The sequence below is a fragment of the Cupressus sempervirens genome, chromosome 3, assembly GCF_028749045.1.
Source record: "Cupressus sempervirens isolate cs-2001-9-10 chromosome 3, ASM2874904v1, whole genome shotgun sequence".
Taxonomy (NCBI): domain Eukaryota; kingdom Viridiplantae; phylum Streptophyta; class Pinopsida; order Cupressales; family Cupressaceae; genus Cupressus; species Cupressus sempervirens.
The window spans coordinates 1,073,526,464-1,073,552,363 of NC_143120.1; the positions used below are offsets into that span (position 1 = coordinate 1,073,526,464).

Sequence of the window (25,900 nt, forward strand, 5' to 3'; positions counted from 1 at the left end):
GGGTATCAAAGGCAAGAAAAAGAAGGCATTAAGTCAATTGATAAATTAGAAACATTTTGAGCTATAGGATTCTCTAAGTTGTATAAATTATGACACTCATGTGATCAAATTAGAGAATAAGTAATAAATAAATTTCTTTTGAAATTTGAGTAGTATGTTTTCGGATATTTTTAGTGAATAGTTTTCTGATTAGTATTTGATATTTTAATGTGTTCATTTTTTTATTTTTGTGGGATGGATGTTCAATAAGAAGTCTAGACTCTAAAAGTATAATAGATGAATAATTGTTTTTCTAAGAATGGGTTGAATTGATATAGATTCAAAGAATGAATGGAATTGATATAGACCATTCATCTTTTCTTGTTTTTGTCTAAAGAATTATTCTGTATGTAATTTTTTTATAATTATATCAATAATTTAATTTTTATTCTTTTTAATTTGATTTAATTAATTCTTCATAATGCCCCCTCCCCTTATAGATCTTCATTTCAGTAACCAATCCTGAAACAATCATTTTGACATGAAATAGTTTAAAAGGCCATGGCACACATTTTGGTGAAACAGAGTAGTGGATGTATTGCAAAATGAAGGCTGCTAGCCACCAGTTGTTTGAAACTTTGCAACGACATGACAGAGATTTCGATAAGAATGAATATGTCCAACGGTTATATGATTGTATTCAGTAATTACATAGTGTGATGCACGATATGCGTTAAGTAATTCCATAAATGACTAAGAATTATTTCGAACAGTGCATATTTGATCTGGACTGTTTCAAGTGAAAAAATTCTGAATAGATCCTCTATTAAAGTGTGAAGATATTAGAGAGTGAATTCTGACAGTTTGGATAATTTGAATCCTAGCAATTTACTAAGCACCCATAATTTGTTAGAATGTGCAATGGATTCTGTAAAATCAATTTATTTTATCAAAAAAATGTTTTCTAGGAAGGAAATTGCAGAGGCAAAAATCTTTGTCCAGAATGTCGTATACATATATTGTTATCACGGTCAAGAAGAGCATATATACCTATATTGGTATTGGCGTCTGCAGAAGCAGAAGCTCTGTCAAGAAGTCTATATACCTATATCATTGTTTCCTTCACCCTATAGCCTTAGAGAAATTCCCTAAAAGCCAATATCATGAATCTTGAGAGATTTTTCGAAAAAAAAAATGAAGCTATAGCAGTAAGTGTGGTGTTGGCTCATACAATTGGCCATGCACAAGTTACAATAGTTCACCTAACCATTGCCCTCATCGAGGATAAGCGTGGACTGCTAAGATGGGTAATCTTGTCAAGTACTCCTAGTGGAGACAAAGCAATGGAGTTAGTCAAGAGAGTTTTGTATCATTACCTAGAATGTTTACCTGTTAATGGCTCCGGCTCTACTGCACACATAATCCCTCGAAGCACTGTTGTTACAAATTGTATCCAAAGAGCACAAAGAGTGAGGAAGAAAAATGATGACCTTATTTTGGCAATGCACCACCTGGTTGTTGGTCTATTATAGGACCTGCTAATTATCGAGTGCTTCAAGGAAGCAAGCATGGACCTTTCCAATGTAAAATTTCAAGTGGAGAGGGAGGGGTACCCTAAGAATGTACCAGAGGACCTCTTTTCTAATGTAACCAATTAAACTGCCCTGAAGGCATATGGTCCTGACCTTCCAGAAGACAGAGCCAAGCTTGGTCCAGTGATTGGCAGAGATGAAGAAATAGAGCATATCATTAGAATCATTTGCCGAAAGACAAAGAACAATCCCCTGTTGATTGGAGAGGACGGTGTTGGTAAGACATTAGTGGTAGAGGGGTTGGTTGAACGGATTGTTAGAGGGGATTTTCCAAAGTAAGTTGTCTAGGTTAAGATTTAATTTCTAGATTAAATGTAGCTGTTCAGCTTATTTTTGCTACTAGGAACTGCTCATCTTTTTGTGGTTAGATTTGTTGAGGATAACGTTTGTTTGTAGGAAGATTTATAGATATTATTTTTAAAACAATTTTTTATTTTTTTTTATAGCAAATATCCAATTTCAATAAGTAGTTGTTGCTCATTTCCAACCCTTTCTTTTTCCATAGTTTATATTCATTTGTTATAAAATATATGTTTCCTAAAAGTAGGAAAAAATTTTAAATTAAATTTTTATCAATATTTTTGAAAACTGATTTAAATAGCCGCATAAAGACATGACATAAAAGTACAGACTATGACATAAAAGTATGGACTTTTTCTTTCCTTTTTCTTAATGTTTGTTGTATAAAAGGTGACCCATAAATTGCAACTCTTTTAATTAATTTAGGAAGTAATGATCTTGCATTGGGAGAACTTTGAGATTGATGGACTTTCTTTGGGATGTTGCAGTAATTTGATGGAGGTTAGATTGATAGCATTGGACATGGGAGCCTTAGTAGCTGGAGTGGGTTGCATGGGTAACTTTGAGAACCATGTTAAGTCTATATCCGAGGACTTAGAGAAAACTCAAGGAAGAGTAATATTGTTTATAGATAAATTGCACTTGGTTCTTGGATCCCATGAGTTATTCTTGTTAATGTTGTTTTCCATTTTCTTTATGATTATAAAAATAAAACTCATGATCAGAAGCTGTCACTATAACTAGTTGACCAAGAGATTTGTTTTATGTTCAGTAGATGTTGATAATTTATTTACACAAATGCTTGCTCTCGGTCAACTGAAGTGTGTCGGAGTAACTATATTTGATGAGTATAACAAATGTGCAGAGAAGAATTCTAAGTTTAGGCATCATTTCTAGCAGGTTGGCCAATTTATAACTTCTGCTTTAGTGCTTCCTTTTCATTGTATGATCATGGATAGCTTAAATATCACATACAAAATCTCATTTGAAGACTAAAAATGTTAAAATAGTTTAAATTGGCTTATTTTTTCCAAACATAATTGTATCGTATCATGGCAATATGCCACTTTGTGAATACTTTACCTTATTGATTGTTTCTTGTGGGTGTTTGTGGCTGAACCCAGTGTGCCTGATACCATCAACATTTTGCGCAGTTTGAGAGAAACGTACAAAGGGCACTATACTGTGAGGATCATGGATAGTGCATTAGTGCTTGCTGCCCAATTATCCAGTTGTCATATAATTGGTAAGTTGACAAATATATGAGATTTGATCAGATAATTTTGTAAACTTATTGTCTTCATTTTAAATTCTTAGACTCTTGATGAGGCTTTAGACCTTTATTTTATTTCAAGCAGAATGCATGCATTTTCTGTGTGCTTTCATGTAAAAGCATTTCATTATTGTTTCCATGTTTGGATTCTAAGCAAGTCGCCATCTTCTTGGCAAAGCAATTGATCTGCTTGATGGAGCATGCATAAATGTGAGAGCACAGTTAGATAGTACACAAAAAGAAATTCGTAGTCTTGAAAAACAAATTACTCAACTGGAAGTTGAGCTACATGCACCCAAAAAGGAGAAAGATAAAGCAAGGCAGGCTAGGCTGGTGGAGGTTGGTACTAATATTTACTCTCCTTTTCTTTTTTTAATAGTTCCATTTTAATTCTATCTCGCTTGAGCATTATGTTTGCAATGAGGAAGGAAACCTTGTGTGGTTTGCAAGGGGGCTTTCCATGGGATTTATGGGAACTTACTACTTACATTTTACCAATCGTATAGGTTTGGAAAGAGATTATGAATTTGAGGGATGCGATCATCCCTCTCAAAATACAGCTGGAGAGTGCCAAAGAAAGAGGAAATGAGATCCGCCGAATAAGGCAACAGCAGGAGGAGTTGATCTCTACCCTACATGTGGCACAAAGCCAGATGGATGTGGCGACAATCACCGATTTGAGATACGGGGCACTTGAAGAGATAGATGAGGTGATAGGTCATTGTGAAACAAATGTAGAGCTTGTTGGGCCACATCAAATTACAGAGGTATCTGTAATCATGCGAGTGTTGTACTACTTGTAATTGGTACTCATGGATATATTGCTAAGTCATAGAGGTGGTAAGTCATTGAATGGGTATTCCTATTAACAAGCTTATGCGAACTGATAAGGAACGCCTGCTGGGCTTTGTTGAACGCTTAGAGGAAATAATCGTTGGGCAAGGCAAAGCAGTCAGGGCAGTTGTGAGCGCATAAATCTACTGGGTCCTATCTATTCTTGGGACCCACTGGAGTCGGCGAAACAGAGCTTGCAAAGGCTCTTGCGGAACAACTATTTCATGACAAAAACTTGCTAGTGCAGATTGACATGTCTGAATACATGAAACAACATTTTGTTTCCAGGCTTATCAGTGCTCTACTTGGGTATGTCGTAAATTACTGCAATAGGTTTCTCTTAGATTGCTCTTTTTCCAATTGATTTTCCCTTTTTTAGGTAATCAAAATAAGCATTATTTCAGTTGATTTTTAACCAATTACTACCGATAGATTAGTTATGAAGAGGGAAAAAAATTGATAGATACAGTTAGAAGACAACTTTACTGTGTTGTTGTATTTAGTGAAGTAGAGAAGGTCCACGTATCTGTACTGGACATCATTCTTCAGATGCTTGCTAATGGTAGATTGACAGATGCACATGGTTGAATGGTTGACTTCTCCAGCACAGTCATTATAATGAAAACCATCCTCGGATCAAAGAACTTGTTTACAGGACCTAGATGCAGATTACAAGTTGTCCAGGCGAGACTGATGCAACAAGTATGTACAATTGAAGAGAACTTGCTTCTTATTATTTCTTGTACCACTACCTGAAGTGATCTGCTTATGCTTAAAGAAAAGGTTTTGTGATAAATTATCTTTTAACTTCATTGTAGGTGAGAAAGCACATCAGGCCACAACTATTAGAAAGTCTTGATGAGATATTTATTTTTAATCCTCTTCAAACTGAGGAGCTGACAGAAGTTGTTATATCCCATATGAAAGATGCAATTGAATTGCTTGCAAGGAGGGGAGTCACCTTGATAGTCTCTGATGCAGCTCTAGATCTTGTTCTTGCCAAAGACTGTGGTCCTGTATGTCTATTTTTGAGAGTTATTTTTTCTCTTCATATAAATTTGTGTTACATGGTTCGATGCTTGTCCAAACTATTATTCAATAGGTGAAAAATGAAGCCTAGCTACTTTTATTGAGAGATTGAATTTTGGGCCTTACATTAGAGGGTTCCTCATCCAAAAGTATAGTCACATAAATACCTTAATCTAAGCTAGCTTAGCTTCCAATGACCTCCAACAAAAACTTGAGGATCAATAATGAATATTATACTACCGTTTATTAGTAGATGTAAGCTTACTACACTACACAAATCCTGATAAACGCATTGACTTGCTTGCACAAAATTTAGTCCATCAGTAATCTAGGATGTACTAAAATAGCTCAAATGAAGTAATCTAAAAATATATAAAATCTCCTTTTTAATTACGCCCGCAAGTAATTGAATAATTGGAAAAGTTTACCTAGAATCCATTACTGCTGCGACTATTTACTTCTTTAGCTCCTCTATTATTTGATTATGGAGATTCATAAAAGTTTCTAGTTTTGCCGTAACTTCCAAGAACTTTGATAGAAGTGAAAATAGGCTTGCTTGAGTAGCTGTGGTGACATGCATAGGTGACATTGATGTTCGATTTAATTATTTATTGAAGGAGGTGGAATTTTTTGTTTCGATTATTGATGAACTACATTTGGTTTTTCGTGTTGATGAGTGACTTTTTTGATTGTTGTTTGTTTCATTCATATCTTTATGTTTAACGCCGAGTGGTTGTTAATATAATTGGTTGACTTCAAATTGACAAAGGGGTTTTCTTATTTAAACTAAATTGATGTTATAAGGGTTCAATAGATGCTGCTAGTTTATTTAAAGTAATGTTGGTTGAATCATTGTTGTTTTGAAAGTTAGTTTTCTATGAAATGCATAAGGAGATTGGTGATTTAATGGAGAGGATGATCCCTTTTAAAATGAAATTATTGAAAGAAGAGTGCATGAAATCAGTTAGCAAAGTGAAGAATTGATCAATAGTCTATAGGGTGTGGAAAAAATTGGCAAGATGGAGTAGAATAGCTATCCAAACGATGATTCAAGACTTATCGGTGCTGCACTTGGGTATGTCTAGTGTAATATCAAGTTGTAGTAGATGGTAGATGTTGGTGCAACAAAATTTCAATTTATGTGTTTTGGTAAGTCAAGTTTAATAGAGAAAAAAATATAAGGTAGGTCATAGCTAAATAATTTTAGAGATGACAGCATGAATAACTTTAAAGATTTCCAAATTTTTTTTTAAAAAACAAGCTCAGTTGACTTCCTATGTCATAAGTGAGTGATAGCCTCTACACATATTGAATTTTCTAACCAAATTATCACACGTTATACCATGCTATAGAGGGAAAACTTTAAATGGAGATAATCTAGTCTATAATCTCACCAACATTAGAGTACCCTTAACTTCAAAATTATTTACTAAGTTTCACAGAGTTTATAGTTTAGATGATATTTCATTTGATTGTAATTAAGTTCACTTTTTGCATTGTCTTATTCTAGATGGGTATCAAAGGCAAGAAAAAGAAGGCATTAATTCAATTGATCAATTGGAAACATTTTGAGCTATAGGATTCTCTAAGTTGTATAAATTATGACACTCATGTGATAAAATTAGAGAATAAGTAATACATAAATTTCTTTTTAAATTTGAGTAGTATGTTTTCGGATATTTTTAGTGAATGGTTTTCTGATTAGTATTTGATATTTTAATGTGTTCATTTTTTTATTTGTGTGAGATGGATGTTCAATAAGAAGTCTAGACTCTAAAAGTATAATAGATGAATAATTGTTTTTCTAAGAATGGGTTGAATTGATATAGATTTGAAGAATGAATGGAATTGACATAGAGCATTCATCTTTTCTTATTTTTGTCTAAAGAATTATTTTGTATGTAATTTTTTTATAATTATATAAATAATTTAATTTTTATAATTTTAATTTGATTTAATTAATTCTTCATAATGCCCCCTCCCCTTATAAATTTTCATTTTAGTAACCAATCGTGAAACAATCATTTTGACATGCAATAGTTGAAAAGGCCATGACACACATTTTGGTGAAAGAGAGTAGTGGATGTATTGCAAAATGATGGCTGCTAGCCACTAATTGTTTGAAACTTTGCAACGACATGACAGAGATTTTGATAAGAAGGAATATATCCAACAGTTATACAATTGTATTCAGTAATTACATAGTGCATATTTGATCTGGACTATTTCAAGTGAAAAAATTATGAATAGATCCTCTATTAAAGTGTGAAGATATTAGAGAGTGAATTCTGATAGTTTGGATAATTTGAATCCTAGCAATTTACTAAGCACCCATAATTTGTCAAAAAATTTGCAATGGATTCTGTAAAATCAATTTATTTTAGCAAAAAAATCTTGTCTAGGAAGGAAATTGCAGAGGCAAAATCTCTGTCCAGAATGTCGTATACATATATTGTTATCACCATGAAGAAGGCCATATATACCTATATCAGTATTGGCATTTGCAGAAGCATAAGCTCTCTCAAGAAGCCTATATACCTATATAATTATTTCCTTCACCCTATAGCCTTAGAGATATTCCCTAAAACCCAATATCATGAATCTAGAGAGATGTTCCAACAAAAAAAATGAAGCTATAGCAGCAAGTGTGGAGCTGGCTCGTACAATTGGCCATGCACAAGTTACAACAGTTCACCTGGCCATTGCCCTCATCGAGGATAAGCGTGGACTACCAAGATAGGTAATCTTGTCAAGTATCCCTAGTGGAGATGAAGCAGTGGAGTTAGTCAAGAGAGTTCTATATCACTACCTAGAATGTTTACCTGTTAATGGCTCCAGCTCTAGTGCACACGAAATCCCTCGAAGCACTATTGTTAAAAATATTATCCGTAGCGCACAAAGTGCAAGGAAGAAAATTTGATGACCATATTTTGGTGGTGCACCACCTGGTTGTTGGTCTATTGCAGGACCTACAAATTATCGAATGCTTCAAGGAAGCAGGCGTGGACCTTGTGAATGTAAAATTTCAAGTGGAGAGGGAGGGGGACCCTAGGAATGTACCAGAGGACCTTGCTTTGAATGTAAACAATTTCCCTTCCCTCAAGGCATATAGTCACAAACTTCTAGAAGACATAGCGAAGCTTGGTCCAGTGATTGGCAGAGATGAAGAAATAGAGCATATCATTAGAATTCTTTGCCAGAAGACAAAGATCAATCCCCTGCTAGTTGGAGAGGACGGTGTTGGTAAGACATCAGTGGTAGAGGGTCTGGCCCAACGGATTCTGAGAGGGGATTTATCAAAGTAAGTTGTCTAGGTTGAGATTTAATTTCTAGATTAAATGTAGCTGTTCAACTTATTTTTGCTACTAGGAACTGCTCATCTTTTTGTGGTTAGATTTGTTGAGGATAATGTTTTTTTGTAGGAAGATTTATAGATATTATTTTTAAAACAATTTTTTATTTTTTTTTATAGAAAATATCCAATTTCAATAAGTATTTGCTTCTTATTTCCAACCCTTTCTTTTTCCACAGTTTATTTTCATTTGTTATAAAATATATGTTTCATAAAAGTAGGAAAAGATTTTAAATTATCTTTTTAGCAATATTTTTGAAAACTAATTTAAATAGCCACATAAAGACATGCCGTAAAAGTACAGACTTTTTCTTTCCCTTTTCTTAATATTTTTTATATAAAAGGTGACCCATAAATTGCAACTCTTGTAATTGATCTAGGAAGTAATTAACTTGCATTGGGAGAACTTTGAGATTGAGGGAATTTCTTTGGGATGTTGCAGTAATTTGATGTAGGTTAGATTGATAGCATTGGACATGGGAGCCTTAGTAGCTGGAGTGGGTTGAGTGGGTAACTTTTAGGACCATGTTAAGTCTGTATGTGAGGACTTAGAGAAAACTCAAGGAAGAGTAATATTGTTTATAGATAAATTGCACTTGGTTCTTGGATCCCGTGAGTTATTCTTGTTATTGTTGTTTTGCATTTTCTTCATGATTATAAAGTTAAAACTCATGATCAGAAGCTATCGCTATAACTAGTTGCCCAAGAGATTTGTATTATGTTTAGTAGATGTTGATAATTTATTTACACAAATGCTTTCTTGTGATCAACTGAAGTGTGTCGGAGTAACTACATTTGATGAGTATAACAAATGTGTAGAGAAGAATTCTGAGTTCAGGCATCATTTCCAGTAGGTTGGCCAATTGATAACTTTTATTTTAGTGCTTCCTTTTCATTGTATGATCATGGATAGCTTAAATATCACATACAAAATCTCATTTGAAGACTAAAAATGTTAAAATAGTTAAAACAAACTTATTTTTTCCAAAAGTAATTGTGTCATGTCATGGCCATATGCCACTTTGTGAATAGTTTACCGTATTGACTGTTTCTTGTAGGTGTTCGTGGCTGAACCCAGTGTACTTGATGCCATCAACATTTTGCACAGTTTGAGAGAAACATACAAAGGGCACTATAGTTTGAGGATCATGGATAGTGAATTAGTGGTTGTTTCCCAATTATCTAGTTGTCATATAACTGGTAAGTTCACAAATATATGAGATTTGATCAGATAATTTTGTAAACTTATTGTCTTGATTTTAAATTCTTAGACTCTTGACGAGGCTTGAGAGCTTAATTTTACTTCAAGAAGAATGCATGCATTTTTTTGTGCGCTTTCATGTAAAAGTGTTTCATTATTGTTCCCATGTTTGGATTCTGAGCAAGTCACCATCTTCCTGGCAAAGCAATTGATCTGCTTGATGTAGCATGCATAAATGTGAGACCGTGGTTAGATAGTACACAAAAAGAAATTCATAGTCTTGAAAAACAAATTACTCAACTGGAAGTTGAGCTGCATGCACCCGAAAAGGAGAAAGATAAAGCAAGGAAGGCTAGGCTGGTGGAGGTTGGTACTGATATTTACGCTCCTTTTCTTTTTTCAATAGTTCAATTTTAATTCTATCTCGCTTGAGCATTATGTTTGCAATGAGGAAGGAAACCTTGTGTGGTTTGCAAGGGGGCTTTGCATGGGATTTATTGCAACTTACTACTCACATTTTACCAATCGTATAGGTTCGAAAAGAGATTATGAATTTGAGGGATGCGATCATCCCTCTCAAAATACAGTTGGAGAGTGGCAAAGAAAGAGGAAATGAGATCTGCCAATTAAGGCAATAGTGGGAAGAGTTGATGTCTACCCTGCAGGTGGCAGAAAGCCAGATGGATGTGGCGACAATCACTTATTTGAGATACAAGGCACTTGAAGAGATAGATGCAACGATAGCTCATTGTGAAATAAATGTAGAGTTTGTCGGGCCACATTAAATTTCAAAGGTATGTGTAATCATGCAAGAGTTTTACTACTTGTAATTGGTACTCATGGATATATTGCTCTATCATACAAGTGGTAAGTCATTGGACGAGTATTCCTATTAACAAGCTTATGTGAACTGATAAGGAACGGTTCCTGGGCTTGGCTGAATGCTTGCATGAAACAGTCACTGGGCAAGAAGAAGCAGTCAAGGCAGTTGTCAATGCCTTGGTCAGATCAAAGAAAGGACATGGGAGAGCACATAAAACCACTGGATCCTTTCTATTCTTGGGACCCACTGGAGTCGACCAAATAGAGCTTGCAAAGGCTCTTGTAGAACAATTGTTTGATGACAAAAACCTGTTAGTGCAGATTAACATGCTTGAATACACGGAACAACATTCTGTTTCAAGGCTTATCGGTCCTCTGCCTGGGTATGTCATCTATCACTCCAATAGGTTTCTCTCATATTGCTCTTTTTCTAATTGATTTTCCCTTTTTTAGTTAATCAAAATAAGCATTATTTCAGCTATTTTTTAACCAATTACTGCTGATATATTAGTTATGAAGAGGGCAAAAAATTGACAGATAAAGTTAGAAGATTATCGTACTGTGTTATTCTATTTAGTGAAGTAGAGAAGGTGCACGTATCTGTACTGGATATCATTCTTTAGATGCTTGCTAATGGTAGATTGACAGATGGACATTGTCGAATGGTTGACTTCTCTAGGACAGTCATTATAATGACAACCATCCTCTGATTAGAGAACTTGTTTGCAAGACCTGGACGCCAATTACAAGCTAGCCAGGCGAGACTGATGCAACAAGTATGTACAATTGAAGAGAACTTGCTTCTTATTCTTTCTTGTACCACTACCCAAAGTGATCTACTTATGCTTAAAGAAAAGATTTGGTGATAAATTATCTTTTAACTTCATTGCAAATGAGAAAGCACATCAGGCCACAGCTATTAGAAAGTCTTGATGAGATAGTTATTTTTAATCCTCTTCAAACTAGGGAGCTGATGGAAGTTGTCAGATCCCATATGAAAGATGCAACTGAATTTCTTGCAAGGAGGGGAGTCACCTTGATAGCCTTTGATGCAGCTCTAGATCTTGTTCTCATCGAAGACTATGGTCCTGTATGTCTATTTTTGAGAATTATTTTTCCTCTTCATATAAATTTGTGTTATATGGTTCGATGCTTGTCCAAACTATTATTCAATAGGTGAAAACTGAAGCCTAGCTACTTTTATTGAGAGATTGAATTTTGGGCCTTACATTAGAAGGGTCCTCATCCAAAAGTAGAGTTACATAAATACCTTAATCTAAGCTAGCTTAGCTTCCATTGACCTTCAACAAAAAGTTGAGGATTGACAATGAAAATTATACTATCGTTTATTAGTAGATGTAAGCGTACCACACTACACAAATCCTGATAAACGCATTGACTTGCTTGCACAAAATTTAGACCATTAGTAATCTAGGACGTGCTAAAATAACTTAAATGAAGTAATCTAAAAATATATAAAAACTCCTTTTTTATTATGCCTACAAGTAATCGAATAATAGGAAAAAAGTTTACCTAGAATCCATTGCTGCTGTGATTATTTACTTCTTTAGCTCCTCTGTTATTTGATTATGGAAATTCATAAAAGTTTCTAATTTTCCCGCAACTTCCAAAAAGTTTGATAGAAGTGAAAATAGGCTTACCTGAGTAGTTGAGGTGACATGCATAGGTGATGTTGATATTCGATTTAATTATTTATGGAAGGAGGTGGAATTTTTTGTTTCGATTATTGATGAACTACATTTGGTTTTTCGTGTTGATGAGTGACTTTTCTAATTTTTGTTTGTTTGTTTCATATCTTTATGTTTAACACCGAGTGGTTGTTAATATAATTGGTTGACTTCAAATTGACAAAGGGGTATGCTTATTTAAACTAAATTGATGTTATAAGGGTTCAATAGATGTTGCTAGTTTATTTAAAGTAATGTTGGTTGAATCATTGTGGTTTTGCAAGGGAGTTTTCTATGAAATACATAAGGAGATTGGTGATTTGATGGAGAAGATGATCCCTTTAAAAATGAAATTCTTGAAAGAAAAGTGCATGAAATTAGTTAGCAAAGTGAAGGATTGATCCATAGTCTATAGGGTGTGGCAATAATTGGCAAGATGGAGCACAATAGCTATCCCAACGATGATTCAAGACTTATCAGTGCTCCACTTGGGTATGTCTAGTGTAATATCAAGTTGTAGTAGATGGTAGATGTTGGTGCAACAAAATTTCAATTTATGTGTTTTGGTAAGTCAGGTTAATAGAGAAAAAAATATAAGGTAGCTCATAGCTAAATAATTTTAGTGATGAAGGCATGAATAACTTTAAAGATTTCCAAATTTTTTTTGAAAAAAAAGCTCAATTGACTTCCTATGTCATAAGTGAGTGATAGCCTCTACACATCTGGAATTTGCTAACCAAATTATCACACATTATGCCATGCTATAGAGGGAAAACTTTAAATGGAGATAATTTAGTCTATAATCTCACCAACATTAGAGCACCCTTACCTTCAGAATTATTTACTAAGTTTCACAGAGTTCATAGTTTAGATGATATTTCATTTGATTGAAATTAAGTACACTTTCTACATTGTCCTATTCTAGATGGGTATCAAAGGCAAGAAAAAGAATTCATTAATTCAATTGATCAACTGGAAACATTTTGAGCTATAGGATTCTCTAAGTTTTATAAATTACGACACTCATGTGATAAAATTAGAGAATAAGTAATACATAAATTTCTTTTGAAATTTGAGTAGTATGTTTTCGTATATTTTCAGTGAATGGTTTTCTGATTAGTATTTGATATTTTAATGTGTTCATTTTTTTATTTGTGTGAGATGGATGTTCAATAAGAAGTCTACACTCTAAAAGTATAGTAGATGAATAATTGTTTTTCTAAGAATGGGTTGAATTGATATAGATTCTAAGAACGAATGGAATTGATATAGAGCATTCATCTTTTCTTGTTTTTGTCTAAAGAGTTATTCTGTATGTAATTTTTTTATAATTATATAAATAATTTAACTTTTAGACTTTTTAATTTGATTTAATTAATTCTTCATAATGCCCCCTCCCCTTATAGATTTTCATTTCAGTAACCAATTGTGAAACAATCATTTTGACATGCAATAGTTGAAAGGGCCATGACACACATTTTGGTGAAAGAGAGTAGTGGATGTATTGCAAAACGATGGCTGCTAGTCACTAGTTGTTTGAAACTTTGCAATGACATGATAGAGATTTCGATAAGAAGGAATATATACAATGGTTATACGATTGTATTCAGTAATTACATAGTGTGATGCACGATATGCATTTGACAGTAATTCCATAAATGACTAAGTGTTATTTGAAATAGTGCATATTTGATCTGGACTATTTCAAGTGAAAAAATTCTGCATAGATCCTCTATAAAAGTGTGAAATTATTAGAGAGTGAATTCTGATAGTTTGGATAATTTGAATCCTGGTAATTTACTAAGCACCCATAATTTGTCAGAATTTGAAATGGATTCTATAAAATCAATTTATTTTAGCAAAAAAATCTTATCTAGGAAGGAAATTGCAGAGGCAAAATCTTTGTCCAGAATGTTGTATACATATATTATTATCACCGTCAAGAAGGCCATATATACCTATATCGGTATTGGTGTTTGTAGAACCAGAAGCTCTCTCAAGAAGCCTATATACCTATATCATTATTTCTTTCACCCTGTAGCCTTAGAGAAATTCCCTAAAACCCAATATCATGAATCTGGAAAGATGTTCCAACAAAACAAATGAAGCTATAGCAGCAAGTGTGGAGTTGGCTCGTAAAATTGGCCATGCACAAGTTACAATAGTTCACCTGGCCATTGCCCTTAGCAAGGATAAGCGTGGACTACTAAGACAGGTAATCTTGTCAAGTACTCTTGGTGGAGATGAAGTAGTGGAGTCGGTCAAGAGAGTTCTATATCACTACCTAGAATGTTTACCTGTTAATTGCTCCGGCTCCACTACACATGAAATCCCTCGAAGCACTATTGTTACAAATTGTATCCGAAGTGCACAAAGCATGAGGAAGAAAAATGATGACCATATTTTTGCAGTGCACCACCTAGTTGTTGGTCTATTACAGGACCTACAAATTATCGGGTGCTTCAAGGAAGTAGGTGTGGACCCTGGGAATGTAAAATTTCAAGTGGAGAGGGAGGGGGACCCTATGAATATACCAGAGGACCTCTTTTCAAATGTAAACAATTTTTGTGCCCTCAAGGCATATTGTCGTGACCTTCTAGAAGACACAGCGAAGCTTGGTCCAGTGATCAGCAGAGATGATGAAATAGAGCATATCATTAAAATTCTTTGTTGGGAGACAAAGAACAATCCCCTGCTGATTGGAGAGGATGGTGTTGGTAAGACATTAGTGGTAGATGGGCTGGCCCAACGGATTGTGAGAGGGGACTTGCCAAAGTAAGTTGTCCAGGTTGAGATTTAACTTCTAGATTAAATGTAGTTGTTTAGCTTATTTTTGCTACTAGGAACTGCTCACCTTTTTGTGGTTAGATTTGTTGAGGATAATGTTTGTTTGTAGGAAGATTTATAAATATTCTTTTTAAAATAATTTTTAATTTTTTTTATAGCAAAAATCCAATTTCAATAAGTAGTTGCTGCTTATTTCCAACCCTTTCTTTTTCCACAGTTTATTTTCATTTGTTATAAAATATATGTTTCATAAAAGTAGGAAAAGATTTTAAATTATCTTTTTATCAATATTTTTGAAAATTGATTTAAATAGCCACATAAAGACATGACATAAAAGTACAAACTATGACATAAAAGTACAAACCTTTTCTTTCCTTTTTCTTAATGTTTGATGTATAAAAGGTGACCCATAAATTGCAACTCTTTTAATTTATTTAGGAAGTAATGAACTTGCATTTTGAGAACTTTGAGATTGATGGAATTTCTTTGGGATGTTGCAATAATTTGATGGAGGTTATATTGATAGTGTTGGACATGGGAGCCTTAGTAGCTAGAGTGGGTTGCATGGGTAACTTTGAGGACAGTGTTAAGTCTGTATGTGAGGACTTAGAGAAAACTCAAGGAAGAATAATATTGTTTATAGATAAATTACACTTGGTTCTTGGATCTTGTGAGTTATTCTTGTTATTGTTGTTTTGCATTTTCTTTGTGATTATAAAGTTAAAACTCATGATCAGAAGCTATCACTATAACTAGTTGACCAAGAGATTTGTTTTATGTTCAGTAGATGCTGATAATTTATTTACACAAATGCTTGCTCGCGGTCAACTGAAGTGCATTGAAGTAACTACATTTGATGAGTATAACAAATGTGTAAAGAAGAATTCTGAGTTCAGGCATCATTTCCAGTAGGTTGGCCAATTTATAACTTCTGTTTTAGTGCTTCCTTGTAATTGTAAGATCATGGATAGCTTAAATATCACATACAAAATCTCATTTGAAGACTAAAAATGTTAAAATAGATAAAATTGGCTTATTTTTTTCGAACATAATTGTGTTGTGTCATGGCCATATGCCACTTTGTGAATAGTTTACCTTATTGGCTGTTTCTTTTAGGTGTTTGTGGCTGAACCCAGTGTGCCTGACGCCATCAACATTTTTTACAATTTTAGAGAAATGTACGAAGGGCACTATAGTGTGAGGATCATGGACAGTGCATTAGAGGTTGTTTCCCAATTATCCAGTTGTCATATAACTAGTAAGTTCACAATTATATGAGATTTGATCAAATAATCTTGTAAACTTATTGTCTTGATTTTAAATTCTTAGACTCTTGATGAGGCTTGAGACCTTAATTTTACTTCGAGTAGAATGCATGCATGTTTTGTGCACTTTCATGTAAAAGTGTTTCATTATTGTTTCCATGTTTGGATTTTGAGTAGGTCACCATCTTCTTGGCAAAGCAATTGATCTGTTTGATGGAGCATGCATAAATGTGAGAGCGCAGTTAGATAGTGCACAAAAATAAATTTGTATTCTTGAAAAACAAATTAATCAACTAGAAGCTGAGCTGCATGCACCCAAAAAGGAGAAAGATAAAGCAAGGCAGGCTAGGCTTGTGGAGGTTGGTACTGATATTTATGCTCCTTTTCTTTTTTTAATAGTTCAATTTTAATTCTATCTCACTTGAGAATTATGTTTGTAATGAGGAAGGAAACCTTGTATTTTTTGCAAGGGGGCTTTCCATGGGATTTATGGGAACTTACTACTCACATTTTACCAATTGTAAAGGTTCCAAAAGAGATTAAAAATTTGAGGGATGTGATTATCCCTCTCAAAATATAGTTGGAGAGTGTCAAAGAAAAATGAAATGAGATCCATCAGTTAAGGAAACAGAAGGAAGAGTTGATGTCTACCCTGCAAATGGCAGAAAGCCAGATGGATGTGGTGACAATCATCGATTTGAGATGCAGGGCACTTGAAGAGATAGATGTGGCAATAGCTCCTTGTGAAACAAATGCAAATTTTTTCGGGCCACATCAAATTGCAAAGGTATGTGTAATCATGCGAGAGTTTTACTACTTTTAATTGGTACTCATGTATATATTGTTGTTTCATATAGGTGGTAAGTCATTGGATGGGTATTCCTATTAACAGGCTTATGTGAACTGATAAGGAATGGCTCCTGGGCTTGGCTGAATGATTGCATGAAACAGTCATTGGGCAAGGCAAAGTAGTCAAGGTAGTTGCGGATGCCTTGGTCACATCAAAGACAGGACTTGGGAGAGTGCATAAAACTACTGGATCCTTTCTATTCTTTTGACCCACTGGAGTTGGCCAAACAAAGCTTGCAAAGGCTCTTGCAGAACAACTGTTTGTTGACAAAATGCTACTAGTGTAGATTGACATGTCTAAATACATGGAACAACATTCTATTTCTAGGCTTATCGGTGCTCTGCCTGGGTATGTTGTCTATCACTGCAATAGGTTTCTCTCAGATTGCTCTTTTTCCAATTGATTTTTCCTTTTTTAGGTAGTCAAAATAAGCATTATTTCAGCTGAGTTTTAACCAATTACTACTGAAATATTAGTTATGAAGAGGGCATAAAATTGACATATACAATTAGAAGACGACCGTACTATGTTGTTCTATTTAGTGAAGTAGAGAAGGTGCACGTATCTGTACTGGACATCATTCTTCAGATGCTTGCTAATGGTAGATTGACAGATAGACATGGTTGAACGGTTGACTTCTCCAGCACAGTCATTATAATGACAACCATCCTCGGATTAGAGAACTTTTTTGCAAGACCTGGACGCAGATTAGAAGTTGGCCAGGCAAGACTGATGCAACAAATATGTACAATTAAAGAGAAGTTGATTCTTATTCTTTCTTGTACCACTACCTGAAGTGATCTGCTTATGCTTAAAGAAAAGATTTGGTGATAAATTATCTTTTAACTTCATTGCAAGTGAGAAAGCACATTAGGACACAACTATTAGAAAGTCTTGATGAGATAGTTATTTTTAATCCTCTTCAAACTAAGGAGCTGACGAAAGTTGTCAGATCCCATATGAAAGATGCAACTGAACTACTTGGAAGGAGGGGATTCACGTTGATAGTCTCCGATGCAGCTCTAGATCTTGTTGTCGCTGAAGATTGTGGTCCTGTATGTCTATTTTTGAGGGTTATTTTTCCTCTTCATATAAATTTTTGTTACATGGTTTGATGCTTGTCCAAACTATTATTCAATAGGTGAAAAATGAAGCCTAGCTACTTTTATTCAGAGATTGATTTTTTGGCCTTACATTAGAAGGGTCGTCATCCAAAAGTAGCGTCACATAAATACCTTAATCTAAGCTAGCTTAGCTTCCATTGACCTTCAATAAAATGTTGAGGATCGATAATGAAAATTATACTACCGTTTATTAGTAGATGTAAGCGTACCACACCACACAAATCTCGATAAATGCATTGACTTGCTTGCACAAAATTTAGACCATCAGTAATGTAGGACATGCTAAAATAGCTTAAACAAAGTAATCTAAAAATATATAAAAACTCCTTTTTTATTATGCCTACAAGTAATCAAAAAATAGGAAAAGTCACCTTTCATTGACACCAAGGACCTAGTTTACATCATGGCTTCTTCGCTATTATAGAATGTAAGCTAGTTTTCTTCCAAATTTTCAAAGTTAGAAAGTACCAAACATTCCAGAGAACATGTATCAAATGATAATTGTTGGAAATTTCTTGCAGGATTTATATTCTAAATATGATTATAATATATTTCATTCGAGCATGTGCATCAACGTTGTGTTGTTATTGGAGTAGTGGCTGGTTATCCCAACTAGCTGAACTGGTTACCTTTGTAGGAAAAGTTAAATGAATTTAGTATATACCATTTATAAGTTCCTGGTCTCTTATTTATACAATTCAAGCACTGCAATATTACATTTGTGCAATGACTACTCTCGAGATTTAGTTTTCGACTGACAGAACCTCTGATTTGGATTTTGTAGTTTCATGGTTCTAGACCCCTAAGTCACTAGGTCGACAGGAAAATTGTTAGCCCGTTGTCACAAATGCTCCTAACAGGAGAAATCGATGAAAAGTCCATAGTATTTATTGATGCACTGCCTAGGAGTCAAGTTTATCTTATCGTGTTGAGAAATGGAGGACTGGAAAATCGAGTCACTTCATAGAAATTAGGACCCAAATAATGGAGAAAAAGAGAACTAAATAAGTCGAAGAGGACATGTCCATTGAAGAAAATGTGTAATTTGTCAAGGATGACCTAGACCTGGTACATTGTATGATTCAGTACATACTTTAATAGTGGGGAATATATCAAACTGGACAGTCGATTAACAAATCCATCTCTGTGTGTTGAAACTCTTTATTCCCTTATCAAACAAAAATATTGCCTTAGTCAGACTCAAAGGAGAAGGATTAATTGTGGACAACTGATACTCAAGTCACAGTTCCACCATCCTAACTACAGTTCTCCACCGGTTTACATGCACCCCCAAACTTGTCATGCATAATTTTGTAATTTGGATAGTTGATATTGTTAAAGTTTGATATATGTCAAGAAGAGTCAATTTATGATCAATGTGTTTGACAAAGTCTTTTGAAGGTTGTAAACTCAAAAAAAAGAAGTAAAAATGTATTATTTCAACAAGCTGTGGAATTGAGAGTGGAGAAGTTTGTACTATGTAATCAAATTTTGAGATAAATAAAAATATTTTGTTTTTGTATAACATATTTGATAGATTGAGAAATCACCTAGCTATATTTTCTATTAACGAAGAAAGGATCAAGAGAATTAATTGATTCATCTTGAGTGGGCACTTGCTGGAATGATAGGACATATTGTCGTGTTCCTTATGCATGCTATTTTGGTGCTTGGGCATAGCCGAAAATTATGTTGACTAATATTATTCTGTAGTATGATTCTCAGTATTCCTTTCCTACTCTATCTAACAATACTTATGTTTTTAAATGTAGAGAAGACAAAGAGTACAAAAACTTTACACACAAACAATAATTTTTTGTCCAATTGCTTTCAAATACATATTACCTCTATCATGAGGTCTTACACAATGGCTGCCACACTTTCTTTTGCAGCATAATAAACTCAATAAACTAAGATCACTATAATATAGAGATGATAACTCCTAAAAATAGCCAACTATTTTTGTTTACATCTCATGCTTTCAACATGCATCTCATAATCATAACATAATTGTCTATTTTATATTTCATACATTATTTAATGCATTATCTAACTTCAATCAACTAATTGAGAATCAATGTATGTAAATTTTTTTTATATGGATCGTTTTCTTTGTTTCAATTCTAACACTAAATTGGGATTTGACAATGGAACTGAGTCTCGACCAACAGTTCCCTACGTATCCCCCCTTGATGTCAAAACTCATAGTTTGATCTCAAGGCACTCAGCCTAACTGCCAAATGACAAACAAAATCATTGCATGATCTTTTTATCTTGTCAACATCGTAATAGCATCAAATTTTGCATAAATGATGGAATTGGGAGTGAGGCATCAGTTCTCTAGATACCCCCCTTGATGTCAAAACTCATAGTTTGATCTCCATGTAGTGAAACTGGTCCATGCAACTCACAATACAACCTTTTATCACTAAAGTCTTATAAACTCGCATGGTACTTCTAATAGAAGTCAACCATCTCTTTATCAATTTCTCTCTTTCCTTGTTACTAGAGTATTATAGACTCACATAGAAATTCTAGTAGAAGTCAAATATCTATTCTCACTTGCTTTCTTTCATGAGGGATCATAAGGCTTAGTCTTCACCTCCTTTCTCTTATATAGAGAAGATGCATGACACTTCCATGTGCTAATCAAAACAAGTAGCCATCAACCAATTCACTCAAATATTTGAACCTTGATCTGTCACTATCACTTTTGACATGCAAACTTGGAGGTTTGTACAACCTTCTCAACATCCTTGTCACCCTTTGCCAATAGGATCCATCGATCCATCCATAATCAATCTTCATACAATTTTTCATAGATTTTCCATCACAATCTCTATTCCAACATGACTTTCCATTATGACTCTTCAACCAACAAATGTTACAAGGGTGAAGATCCCAACATGTATCTTCTTTATGTCCTTCCCTTCTACAATGGGAACATGAAATGCATCCTTTACTTTGAATTGTTTTATTTAAACCTTTTGTACTACAAGTGTCACATCCATTACAAGCACCATTACATCTCTATCTTTTACCAAATCTTAGGTCTTCATACATTGGCCTTCAAATGGGTTGAATGGGCTCCTTCATGCCTTGCTCATGCTTTCCAAATCTACTTCCTTTGAATCCCATTTTATTCATAATCTTCAAATTTTTATTATTCTTAAAACTCCCATTGTTATGAACATACTAATTTTTGTATACACTTATAAAAGATTTATTACCTTCATCTTCAACATCTTTCTCTAAAGAAACTTTGTCTATATATATATTGTTAGGGTCCATTGGCCTTAGGTATTAAGTTTGAATGTCTAAAACCTTCTCAGGAAGCATAAAATTACCTATTTAAGAAAGACCCAAACATTGTCTAGAATAGCTTTGGGTGGTAGTTCACAACCTAGTTTGGAGCCTATAGATCAGGAGCTGACATTTTTGAAAAGTGGCTATAATAGCCAATCGAAGTGATGGTTTGAGAGTTATGGCCTTCCAAAGTTGGGCTGCCCAAAATTTCTAAAATAAATGTCAAAGATATACTTGGCTGACTCTATGTGTATTGTTAGGGTCTATTGGTGTTAGGTATTAGGAATGGATGTCTAGAACCTTCTCAGGAAACATAAAATTGCCTATTTAAGAAATTCTTGAACAATGTCTAGAACAACTTTGGGTGGTCGTTCACAACTTAATCTCGCATATTACTATAATGAAGGCCCCAATATGGGGTAGCATATTGTACATGTGAATTTTGTAACTATGCATTTACGAAAATAATAAGTCCATTTTTTTCTCACATTTTCTATTGTTTCTATGTTTTTGTTCTATGTTTATGGTAGTAAGGGGAGCATCCTTGAAGAGTTTGTCATTAATGACAACATAGTATGGTTTCTATGAAGACTTACGAAGTAGAAAATATATATTGTGGTCATACAAACAACTTTTTGATGGTTCAGTCACACAAAGTTAAGGACGTGTTCTAAACTGTGTCCTGATGACTAGGTCAAATGTGCATAATGTAAGTCGAAGAGATATGAAAGATATACATGATTTAAAGAGAACAATGCAAAAATAGAGTACCTAAGAAATAATTTTTGATGATTGTATTATATATTCTAACAAAGATATAATCCTAAGATGCAAAGTTAGAAAGTGATAGATGACAGTCACATGATGATGTCAGAGAGTGCACAAATCTTGAAGTCATATGTGTGAGAAGTTGTATAGACTATAATTCAAAATTACTATTGTGATTGTGAATTAATTAATTATCTTATTGTGGTCCTATTATAATTAACTGGGAAAGCCTCAAGGATGACTCAAGAAATATTTTGAAAGACTTGGTATAAAGGAAAGTGTTTTCCTTTATTGTAAAGTGTATGAGTATGTGAAGTGTTCAAGGAAGTGCAAACAAGAGTAGAGTATTTGGTAAGTATGTGTAAGAAATCCAAGGGATTATTGGATGTAAATTTGTGATCTGGTATCAGCATCAGAAGGAGAAGAAATCTGGTTAACAAGATAGAGAAAGACGAAGGAGTGGTACAGTTCAATTCTATTATTCAGCAAGGAATAATATATAGATATTTGGAAAGTGGGTTCATTGGTATTTCCCTTGAATTTGTTTGGACAGTGGGTCCATGTGCCTTCTATAACACCTAAATAGGTTCACACAACTCCTAATAGGGTTGAAATCTTCAAACATTTATTCAAGTTCTCCTAATAGGAACTAATATGTACTAAATATTTTCTTAGACTCTTAATAGGGTCCATCCTCTAACAAGTAATATTTATATTAGTACATCATCTTGTGGCTACCATCCCCAATAGGGTTTTCCCTCTAATCAAGGGTTTCCCTAGTTAACATATCTAGTTTTATTGTGCATGATTATTGTATTGTAATTTTTTATTATATTTTGCATATGATTAAGATATAATAAGGTCAATAATTGTGATAATAGTTGGATAGTTGATTCACCCCACCTCTTAGTTATATTGGTAGACTATATATTATAGCAATTGGTATCAGAGCATCAGTCCTTGAAGAAAATACTTAATATCTTTAGGAGATCAATGATGACTCATTTCAAAAAGGATAGTTCTAAGTTTGATGGAGTCAACTATGATAGTTTGAAAGAGAAGATGAATACTTGTCTGCTATGAATGGGTCCAGGTTATTGGATTTTGACAAAAGGTAACAAGGAAAGTGTGAAAGAAGAGAAGCTTGAAGAATGCAATCAAGTAGAGAGAGATCTATTCTTGTGTAATATGTGACCAAGAGAAACCTTACTATCATCTCTTCCTAAAAATGAATACAGTTAGGTAAAATCTTTAGCAACATCTCATCAAATTTTGAAAGCATTAGAATCTACTTTTGAAGAAGATAAACATACAAAAAGGATAAGATTGTAGAATTGGATTTTTTTTTTTCAAGATGCAAAATTGATGGAAGATGAATGTATAAGAAGCTATGTTGGTAGGATATCTAAGATTATTACATGCACCAAATCATATGGTGGAACCAAGGAAGAATATGAGGTTCTATGGATCACCTTGAAAACTTTGACACTACCATTCAAAAAAGTAACACAGATGATTTGACTAGTAATACCCTATACTGCGAAGTCTTCCAGGAATTTTTGTTTGAAAAGATTGGAAGTAGCAGAAGCTGGTTTGAGATAGTCTAGAGAATCAACAAGAGTTGAGAGAGCTTTCAATGTCTTAAGTGTTCGTCCATGTCTATATAGAAGTGAAAGCACTCATGGATATTTTGCTAGTAGTAATAGAACTAGATCTGATGAAGATAGGAAAATTGAAGAAGGTATAGCTCTTCTTGTAAGAAGAGAACTCAATGGTAACGATATCTTTAAATGTTGAAATTATAATGAAATTGGTCATATGCATCTAAATTTCTTATAAGAGAGAATACGTATAAGAGAAATTTTAATCCTAGAAGACCTACAAATTATTTGTATGCAAACAAAGATGAGGATTTTGATGAAAGAGTTCAAAGTGAAAGTGATGACGAGTTAGCATTTGTAACCATAAAAGAAGATGATCTTGATAAAGAAATTAGAGAAGAAAAGACTCTAGTTTCCCCAGTTGAAAATAAATCAAATTCGATAATAGAGAGTGGATGTTGATATCACATGACTAGTGATATGAGAAACTTTGTTCAATTCAAGAATCATGATGCAAGTAGTGTTAGAATTGGTAACAATGCAACGTGTCACATTACAGGGACAGGATCTATTACTCTTGATCAAAAAAATAATGTTCATTGATGATGTTCACTTTGTTGATGGTTTAAATCATAACTTATTGAGTATTGGATAGTTGGTTGATAAGGGTTATCAATTGAAATTCACATAAAATACCTGCATTATAAAAAGATAAAAATGGTAAGCTAGTTGGAATAGCTACAAGATCCAGAGCTAATGTATTTCAATTGAATTCCACTGAGATGACATGTTTGGTTACTAAAGTGGATAAGATTTGGTTATAGAATAGGAATTTTTGTCATATAAACTTTGATAACATTATAAAGGTTAGTAGAACATTTGCAGTTAGATATTTTCCTAAGTTAATGAAGCCTACTAATGTTGTTTTCAAAGAATATATCATGGCTAAGTAGAAGAAGGTATCATTTCCCAACAAGAAATTTACTACTATAGAGAAGCTAGAGATTGTTCATACATATTTGAGTGGCCCTAAGGAGAGAAGAGGATTCTATGGAGAAAGGTATTTTAACATGAATGCTAAGGATATTCATTTAGGGGAATATCCTAAGCACTGGAGAGTATTGACATGTTGTATTCATGACTGCTTTTGTCACTGATGTCAACATATTAGTAAGTCTATGAAGATCAATAGAGTAGCAGACATAGATCTTAGTTGTATGGATAATATTTTGATTGTCTAGTGATGCGTGTTCATGGAAATGTTCCTCACTATGTCCTAATGACATGGTTCAATGCACAACAAGAAAGTCTAAGATGTATATAAGTTGTACTTGATTTATAGAGTAGTAAAAAGAAAAAGCACCTAACAAGCAAGTATTGATGTTTGTATTATATCTTCTAATAGAGATATAATCTATTGATTCATAGTCATCTAGTGACTTATGACATTCTAATGATGATGTTAGCAGATATTCAAGCCCTAATATCACATGTGTGAGACAATGCATAGATTGTGAGTCGATAGTGTTATTTTAATTGTAAATTAATTAATTCTCTTATTATAATTAACTGGGAAAGGCTCAAGGTTGATTCAAGGAATTAGTTTGAAGATAAGGTATAAGGGAGAGATGTTTTCCTTGTTTGTGAGAAGTATCAATTATGGTAATCATTGTATCAAATGTGAAGTGTGAAAAGGAGTAGATTGTTTACTGAATCCATGTAAACATTCCAAGAGATTATTGAATGTGAATTATGTGATCTAGTTACAAGATTATAAGGAGTAGAAGTCCAGTTGATAGGGTAGAGAAATATGAAGGAGAAGTACTATTCATTTCTATTATTCTATAAGGAATAATATACAAATCATTTGGACAGTGGTTTCATTGGCCTTGCAACCGAAGTTATTTGGGTGGTGGGACTAGTTGTCTTCTACAACTCCTAATACGATAGACATAACTCCTAATAGGGTTAGAATCTCCCAATAGGGATTCAAAGTCTCCTAATAGGGACTGAAATGTATTAAATGTTGTTATAGACTCCTACCAAGGTCCATCCTCTAGAAAAGAATATTTATATTAGTACATGATCTTGTGATACCATCCCCACCAAGGTTTTTGTAACACCCCAAC

At 33.8% G+C, this 25,900-nt stretch overlaps 2 protein-coding genes across 2 annotated transcripts; both read left to right on the plus strand.

Annotated features, from left to right (window-relative positions):
- The first annotated feature begins 1,142 nt into the window (after window positions 1-1,142).
- On the plus strand, window positions 1,143-4,566 carry LOC149570465 (chaperone protein ClpB1-like). Its single transcript, XM_089817174.1, has 8 exons — window positions 1,143-1,493; window positions 1,650-1,846; window positions 2,996-3,117; window positions 3,299-3,483; window positions 3,651-3,911; window positions 4,018-4,107; window positions 4,226-4,287; window positions 4,482-4,566. Exons 1-8 carry the CDS (start codon window positions 1,143-1,145, stop codon window positions 4,564-4,566), a joined length of 1,353 nt encoding a protein of 450 aa, XP_089673300.1.
- On the plus strand, window positions 4,567-11,005 carry LOC149570466 (chaperone protein ClpB1-like). Its single transcript, XM_089817176.1, has 7 exons — window positions 4,567-4,680; window positions 4,797-4,994; window positions 7,974-8,308; window positions 9,746-9,926; window positions 10,226-10,321; window positions 10,479-10,765; window positions 10,894-11,005. The coding sequence occupies exons 1-7, from the start codon at window positions 4,567-4,569 to the stop codon at window positions 11,003-11,005; spliced, it is 1,323 nt and encodes a 440-aa protein (XP_089673302.1).
- Window positions 11,006-25,900: the final 14,895 nt, after the last annotated feature.

What these genes read in the sequence shown, in the direction of transcription:
- LOC149570465 (XM_089817174.1), top strand. Translation starts at nt 1,143, where the DNA reads ATGAATCTTGAGAGATTTTTCGAAAAAAAAAATGAAGCTATAGCAGTA. An exon ending in ATCCAGTTGTCATATAATTG is followed by an intron (nt 3,118 to 3,298) that starts GTAAGTTGACAA and finishes TTGGATTCTAAG; the next exon opens with CAAGTCGCCATCTTCTTGGC. An exon ending in GGCCACATCAAATTACAGAG is followed by an intron (nt 3,912 to 4,017) that starts GTATCTGTAATC and finishes CCTATTAACAAG; the next exon opens with CTTATGCGAACTGATAAGGA.
- LOC149570466 (XM_089817176.1), top strand. Translation starts at nt 4,567, where the DNA reads ATGGTTGACTTCTCCAGCACAGTCATTATAATGAAAACCATCCTCGGA. An exon ending in TTGCCAAAGACTGTGGTCCT is followed by an intron (nt 4,995 to 7,973) that starts GTATGTCTATTT and finishes GGTCTATTGCAG; the next exon opens with GACCTACAAATTATCGAATG. An exon ending in GGAAGGCTAGGCTGGTGGAG is followed by an intron (nt 9,927 to 10,225) that starts GTTGGTACTGAT and finishes TCTACCCTGCAG; the next exon opens with GTGGCAGAAAGCCAGATGGA.